We start from the raw sequence: 8153 nt of genomic DNA on the forward strand, positions 1-8153 counted from the left end.
ACTGCTACACTACCCGGACGCCCAGAGACAGTTACTTCTGGGAATATAGGGCACTAGTAATATTTTCGGCTTCTTCACCTGTTTTCCAGATGGCTGAAGTCCTGTAGGTTGAGCTCTCTGGTATCTTGGGTCAGATAAATGGTGTCCACATCCTAAAAGAACACAACAGTGATTCAGTGGTAACTACGTTGTTGTTATTGTTGTGAAAATGTGTGAATGAGCCTCTAAAGATAAGTGATCAAAGAATAAATCCTGAGGACACTGATACACGATTGACTAAGACACGGGATTTTTGTACCCAGAGAAGCATTATCTTGAACAATACCTTATATTTTGAGGATAGAACATTTTCTTCATAAAAACTATTATTTCAGTTGGTGAGAGTAAGGTGTATTTTTTCTTGTCCATATCATTCTACACATTACAAACATAGCTCTTTCTGTAGAAATAACAGTAGTATTTATGAAAAAAGGCTTGTAAACTGTAACTGATACTAACCCACTGCACCTCTTCTCTGTAAGGTAGCCCCAACCAGTCACACACACACCTGTACATCTGGGAAAACCCACCTTGACAGAGGGAGGTAAGCATAACTCTCAACGCATGAAGGTTAACATAGCTCTCATAATAAACTATGAAGTTAAACCATTCCGGATTCTTTTTTTTTTACCTTACCATACAACTGCACATCTTACACATTTGTACAAACAATTAGCAGCACTTCTCTGAAATTAACTGACTAAATGAATCCGAGTGAAAGCGTGAGACTGTACTATAGCTATTACATTGCTGAACTGTCATCCACACATTATTGCTGATGCAGTATAGAAAAAAAATGTTCAATAGCGAGCAAAAAATAATATGTTCTCAACTTAGGAGACAATCATTTGGTTAAAAAAAACAGAACAAAATACTTGCAAGTACACCAGCACTATAAGCTTCAATAAAAAAACAACAGAGGAGTGGATTAGGAGACCAACACAAAAGGGATTTGTAAGCCTGGAGACATTTGAGGCGTGGTCTGTGCAAAAGGAGATGCACCTCATTTGGAGGATGTTTGTAATATTTTGTACACTGAATGTACACAGAACTTGTCTCTCCCACATATGACCCAACCATGTAGCATGGAAGGAAGCAGCGCGCGCACACACACACACACACACACACACACACACACACACACGATTTCCATACCACAGGGTCCAGGTTCAGCAGGCTTGTTATTCTCCCACTGAGTCTGTAAAGCATTCAGCCTGTCCGGAGGCTCCATACACAGCTTCTTCATCACTTTGCTATGAGGAAAGGAAGAGGACACACCCCTTAAAGAGTTGTAGACCATCCACTATTTCCATTTCCACATAATGTGACAAATGATATTTTCATAAGCTGGTTTTTAAATGTTATTCTGAATCGAGCTGGTGTTTTTTTTTTAACAATTTCTAACCTCCACACTTATCAAAATACTTCTTTCCCAAGCAACTGAGACACCCATTAGCGCCAGTGAGTTCAAACAGTGTTGATAATGTTACATTGATGCAAATTAGATACACAGTCCCATAGAGCTACAATGAAAAGTAAAATACAACATAAAAAACTTCATTTAACTATGCAGCTAAAAGAACTAAATTAAAAACAAGCGCAGCACAGAAATAGCTCAAAGTATCTATGTGTCACATGTGCAAAAAATAACATTGAATCATTCTGAACAATGAAATGCTTGTGCTCAGGGGTCAGGTCAGCAATGTGTACAAAAATAAGTAATGACACTTATAAAAAGGCATTAATAGAAGATAAAAAAGTATGGCAATCGTAAAGATATTAAAGTTATTTACAAAGATCAGTAATTTACAGGGCTAAAAAAAAAAGTATGTCCCATTCTCAGTGCAAAATGCAACACAGTGCAGATGTCAGCTGTGCAGTGCAAAATATAATGTGCACAGTAAGCACCAGCAGCAGTATGGTGCAATGTAGCAGTAGATTCATGTAGCAATAGATACATGGTACAGTCACATTATTAACTGTTCAATAGCCTGATGGCCGTGAGGTCGAGATTTTTCCTAAGTCACCAGGTCTGGCACCGGATGCTCCGGTATCGCCTGCCAGGCAGCTACAAGGAAAAGTCTGTTTGCTGGGTGGCTGAGGTCCATGGTGAAATACAAACACCTGCTGTACAATCACTACTTTGTATCCCTGTGTTTTGTGCTATCATAAAGTGGTTTGTTATAATGGTTTATCTATTTCTGCATTTCTCCCCTCGGCTTCCTCTACTCATAGAAACCTTATCATAGTTTCACATCATGTCATTATGTGGGAGCAGTTTCACACACAGAATATTGCTTGGTTTGATTTAAACCACAATATAAAGAGAATTCTCGGTACTTCTGACACAGTATAATGTTCTTTTGCTTTTACCACCAACTGTAAAACAAAGTGCTGTTATCAGTGGTAAAGGATGACACCATGTCTCTCAGGGCAACACTAATTACGACGCAAGTGCCTTGTCATTCTTTGAAAAGCCAAAATCATCCAATTAAGTGGTCTACTCCATATACACACAAACGTGTACACAAATTGACAAACGCACACATGCAGACACATTAAACTCACCCCGGTGGTAAGCCAGGACATATCCTGAGCAGGCAGGTTCCTATGTGAGTGACCACTTCATTGACTTCCTCTGTAGAGAGCAGCTTCAGGGAGAAGAAGCCACGCTCATATTCTATGGACAGCTGAAAGGACAGAAACATGATGAGTCTTTGTAGGCTGGCTTCATAGAGGGAAAGAACATTTTACTCAAGAAGAAAGCCACTTTATTTTTCTCACTGTACAGTTGTTTTTGGTTACAATTAATTTGTTCTCTGCATTTAACCCATCCTGTTGTATAGGAGCAGCGGGCAGCTGCAGCACCCACCCGGGGACCAACTCCAGTTCTTCTTTCCATTGCCTTGGTCAGGGGCAAAGGCAAAAGTAGTATTAACTCAAACATGCATGTCTTTTTGATGGTGGGAGCAAACCAGAGCAACCAGAGGAAATCCACACAGACACAGGGAGAACACGCAAACGCCACACAGAAAGGGCCTGGGGATGGCCTGGGGTTCGAACCCAGGACCTTCTTGCTGTAAGGCAACAGTGCTAACCACTGGGCCACTGTGCTGGCTCAAAGGCTACCTTGAAAAAGAGTGAAAGAGATGTCTGTGAATGTTCTCATTCATCCAGGTCGTGGTTATCCAAAGGAGTTGAATCAAGTGCAACTGGACTTGGTATATATCCGTGAAGATGTTTCGCCTCTCATCCAAGAGGCTTCCTCAGTTCGTGCCTTTCTGACTAGACCAAGCTAGTCTTGAAAGTGAAAGAGATGTATTATTCATACACTTTTTATTTTTTCCAACATATAGGGCTCTAGTTTCCAAACAGCAAAAAGCCGGCGGTAGCGCTAATGCAGACATAGTGACAGCCGGGTTGGGCACAAGATGGTTTTTCTCTCGCCTGGGTGTGTTGGCTAATTTCTGGGCTCGCCATGACACTGCTTGGGCCAAAATGGGCATGGGGGTGCAGTAGAGGGTGTGTCAGTCAGAATCAGGTGGCATGGTGCTAGTTTGGTGTCAAATAAAATGAAATATTACACCTGCATCTCTGCCTGGTCAGACCAGGTCTTAGTGCAGCCACAGGCGTTGTTCGGTAATTTCCGGGCTTTAGGCAAAGGTGCACTAACAATAGACTCATCAAAAATCACACACCCCACTTTGGATTTTGATTTTTTTGATTTTGATATATTTTATTAATCCCCGTGGGGAAAGCCATGCTCTGCATTTAACCCACCCTAGCTGTGTAGCTAGGAGCAGTGGGCAGCCCCCGTGCAGCGCCCCGGGACCAACTCCAGTTCTTCTCTCCATTGCCTTGGTCAGGGGCATAAACCCTAACATGCATGTCTTTTGATGGTGGTGGAAACCGGAGCACCCGGAGGAAACCCACCGCAGACACGGGGAGAATATGCTAACTCCACACAGAGGACAACCTGGAATGACCCCCCAAGGTTGGACAACCCTGGGGTTCAAACCCAGGACCTTCTTGCGGTGACGCAACAGCGCTAACCACTTGGCCACCATCCCGACGAAATGTTTGTGTATGTTATGTTGGCTTATTTCATGAATCATTTAACAAATGACTACTGTTCTAAATGTTTTTAATCACAAAACAAAATTTCTGCACATGTACCGTTGTCTTTCAACATTAAAACAATCAATGTGAGTCATTACGCATGGAAAACAACATGATGATGGGATTTGAATATTTTAATTAACTTCCTTCAACCTGAAAGAATGAACTGATTGCCACGGCTAACTGATCCGTGATCACAACTATTTAAGTCCTTGGAATTGGTGTTAAATTGGCAGTTCTCCATGACAAAGCACACGCTGCTTTTAAAGGGGATGAGAGGGGGGCTGATTTGTTTGGCCGTAACTGAAGACGGCCGTAACTGAACACAGCCTCCACCACTCCTTCTGATCCAACCTTTATACAACTGTGCCTCTGTTGCATCCGATTACCGCCAGCTCAGCATGTCCCGAAATTAGCAAAAAAGTACTGGCCACACTTTAGATCGACTTGCGCCATGAACTAGCGACAGCACCTTCGACTGCGCTAAGACTGGGAAACTAGAGCCCATAGTATTCACCCACCTATCCATTCAACCTAGTGGCATGGCGGTCTATTCTGTTGCGGGGATTGCCAGTTCGAATCCCCGTGTTACCTCCAGCTTGGTCGGGCGTCCCTACAGACACAACTGGCCTTGTCTGCGGGTGGGAAGCTGGCTGTGGGTATGTGTCCTGGTTGCTGCATTAGCACCTCCTCTGGTCGGTGGGGGCGCCTTTTCAGGGGGGAGGGGGAACTGGGGGGAATAGCGTGATCCTCCCACATGCTACGTCCCCCTGGCAAAACTCCTCACTGTCAGGTGAAAAGAAGCGGCTGGCGACTCCACATGTATCGGAGGAGGCATGTGGTAGTCTGCAGCCCTCCCCGGATCGGCAGAGGGGGTGGAGTAGCGACCGGGACAGCTCAGAAGAGTTGGGTAATTGGCCAAGTACAATTGGGGAGAAAAACTGGGGGGGGGGGGGGATCCTAATAAATCCAGATATGAATGTCAGCATTCTCTACCATCATGGAAATGACGCTGTACAGGGGTATATGGGTGGATATTGGCCAAAATTACCATAATCCCATCTGGTATTCATTAGATGTGGGAGACCAACACTGTCATGTATGTGATCACAGTTGACATTGAGAGGACTGACAGTTATGACAGAAGTTGCAGTGTAGCGACAGAACAGTTAGCATAGGATTATCATATTTTATGTTTCTATCATATCATATTTTTAAAGTGTATTACGCTAACTGGCAGCTAGCCACCTGTGGTCAATAACTTGTGCATGGCACACGGTAAAAGAGCTAAGAAGTCAAAGCCCCAGTCTAAGGAGTCCACCTTGATGGAAACTATCAAATCTGCTGCGGCGACCCCTGGGAAACAGGGAACAAGCCGAAAGAAGAAGAATCCAAGGAGTCCACCATGCATGACAGATTTAGTACATTAGCATGTAATTAGTACATCAGTATGTAATCTAGTACATTAGTATGTAATCTAGTGCATTAGTATGTAATCTAGTACATTATAGTATGACGGTGTCATACAAATGCACTAGATTTAGCCTCTGTGACAAACAGGGCAGGGACTGAGTTTTGGTCACGAGGCAGAGAGAACCACGAGTGGCCCAGCTGGTCAACGGGGTGCATCTGCACCCAATTAATCTCTCCCTATACTATTTGTGTTCTTTCAGTAGTCTGAGAAAGACAAGCCTTGTGAACGGAAGAGAACATGCTGAACTGTGACGAGAGGCGACCAGAGAGAATGTGTGGTCAGACTGTCGCTTACAGCCCTGAAAGGGGATCTTAAAGGATCAGTAAACACGTGATGAAGATACGCAGTTCAGAAGATCGTTAAAATATAATCCAACGAGTCTTGTGACGGTTAAAAATAAAAAGCTCATATCTGTCTCCAAAAGTCAATTTTTAGGCAGAATTCTCTCACCAATGACGAATTCATGACTGCTGCCATTGAAACTTGTTTGACCATGCAAAGAGAACTTGAAGCAATTGGATCGCAGGCCATTAAATAAGTTTTTTTACACCATTTTCCGGCGCTAATTGGTACTTGCTTGCCCTGGAGTCACTTTCTGCCATCTTGTCTACAGATGTTGATTTCAGATTACGGGTTTTGCCCTTTCTGTGTTGAACAGTGACACCATAGGAGTTACTCCGCATTGAGCTGAAGCGATGGCACGCAGCGGGACACATGGAAGGCTTCAAGTGACATTAGCAATAAAAAAAGGCACACACAAAACTTTCTTGTAAATGGTCAAACGTGCCTGGAAGTTTTCCTTTGGGCTCCCAATACTACAAATTACCAGCCTACGCATGTATTTACATAACATTTCCATCCCTTTAATTAGCCTGAAGACTGACCATAAACAGACCACAAATAAAATATCAGTGACTGAGTGCTGAGCACATGTACATGGGTGTAACAAGGACGTTAGGACCGAGAACCTTTTTTGACTTGAGACTGTTTCCAAATTTCCAAGAACTGGTTATTTGTTAAGAAACTTGACTTTTGAGGCCATTTATCGAGTTCTAAAAGCGTAGGTGCAGTTGCAAAAAATTAGACTAGTTTATTAGACATTTTTGGTCAACAGCCATGATTCACTGTCCATTGCTGCATTTGGTAATTAAGTTCCTTTATTAATCCCCTTGGGGAAATTCAGTTACTGCAAATTAACCCACCCCGGCTGTGATCTGTGTAGTTAGGAGCGGTGGGCTGCTGCCTTCATGCTGCACCCGGGGACCAACTCCAGTTCTTTTTCTATTGCCTTGGTCAGGGGCACAGACAGGAGTACTAATCCTAACATGCATGTTTCTTCTGATGGTAGGGGAAACCGGAGCACCCGGAGAAAACCCACCGCAGACACGGGGAGAACATGCAAACTCCACATAGAGGACGACCTGGGATGACCCCCAAGGTTGGACAACCCCGGGGTTCGAACCCAGGACTTTCTTGCTGTGAAGTCACATCACTAACCACTGGATCACTGTGCCACTAACATTTCATATAAACAATATTACAATACCGCTAAACTGCAACATGGCTAGCTAACTCTAAAATTTCAAAAAATTAACCATTTGTGTGAAACAACAGTACATTTGCATGCTAAGTGTTTGTGTGTGTAGTATGTGTGTGTGTGTGTGTGTAATTAATAATTGCAATTACTGTGTATAAATGGATTTTCTGCTCATTATATAGAACTCAAAATTAAGCCCAATGAGACGCAACTTCACGTTTTGTTTCTCAAAATGTGTTTCGTACATGTAATATTAAACTTGATGATTTGCTCTTAAAAATCGGAAGACTTGTGTCTGGGTAGCATACTAGCACCTCCTCTGGTCGGTCGAGGCGCCTGTTCAGGGGGGGTGGGGACTGGGGGGAATAGCGTGATCCCCACACATGCTATGTCCCCTTGGTGAAACTCCTCGCTGTCAGGTGATAAGAAGTGGCTGGTGACGCCACATGTATCGGAGGAGACATGTGGTAGTCTGCAGCCCTCCCTGGATCAGCAGAGGGGGTGAAGCAGTGAGCGGGACAGCTCGAAACAGTGGGGTAATTGGCCAGGTACAACTGGGGAGAAAAGGGGTGGGGGTAATTTAAAAAAAAAAACTGGAAGATGCAAGTTTGGTTGATGGCTGCATACCTGTGTCGGCTTGTTGCAAGCGATCCCTTGGATCTCCAGGTAATTTATTGAGTGCTCCACCTAAAAACCAAGGACAGAAACACAACTGTAAGTACACATGAAGGCCTGAATTCATGACACTCTGGACATTCTCTGAGAAAATAAGAGCAACTAAAAGGGCCTAAATGAGTAAACATTCATTGCACGGGAGGTGTAATAAGTAAACTATAACCATCCGATACACACACACACACGCTTGAACAACACAACCTTGGCAGTGTAATTATGTGAACATTTAAAATGAGGACCGACAGCATTAAATCAGAGACAGACAAAACACAGTTGTACACGGTTGGTTATAAGGTGAGTGAGATGAGG

At 43.5% G+C, this 8153-nt stretch overlaps 1 protein-coding gene across 1 annotated transcript in view; it reads right to left on the reverse strand.

Moving 5' to 3' along the window:
• LOC130117534 (F-actin-uncapping protein LRRC16A-like) overlaps window positions 1-8153 on the reverse strand; it is a 145471-nt gene that overhangs the window by 75823 nt on the left and 61495 nt on the right. The window contains 5 exon segments of the mRNA XM_056285636.1: window positions 79-152; window positions 499-569; window positions 1195-1292; window positions 2608-2729; window positions 7797-7856. Of these exon segments, the coding sequence (XP_056141611.1) occupies window positions 79-152; window positions 499-569; window positions 1195-1292; window positions 2608-2729; window positions 7797-7856 (425 nt within the window).

Source organism: Lampris incognitus, chromosome 9 (genome assembly GCF_029633865.1).
Source record: "Lampris incognitus isolate fLamInc1 chromosome 9, fLamInc1.hap2, whole genome shotgun sequence".
In the NCBI taxonomy this organism is placed as follows: domain Eukaryota; kingdom Metazoa; phylum Chordata; class Actinopteri; order Lampriformes; family Lampridae; genus Lampris; species Lampris incognitus.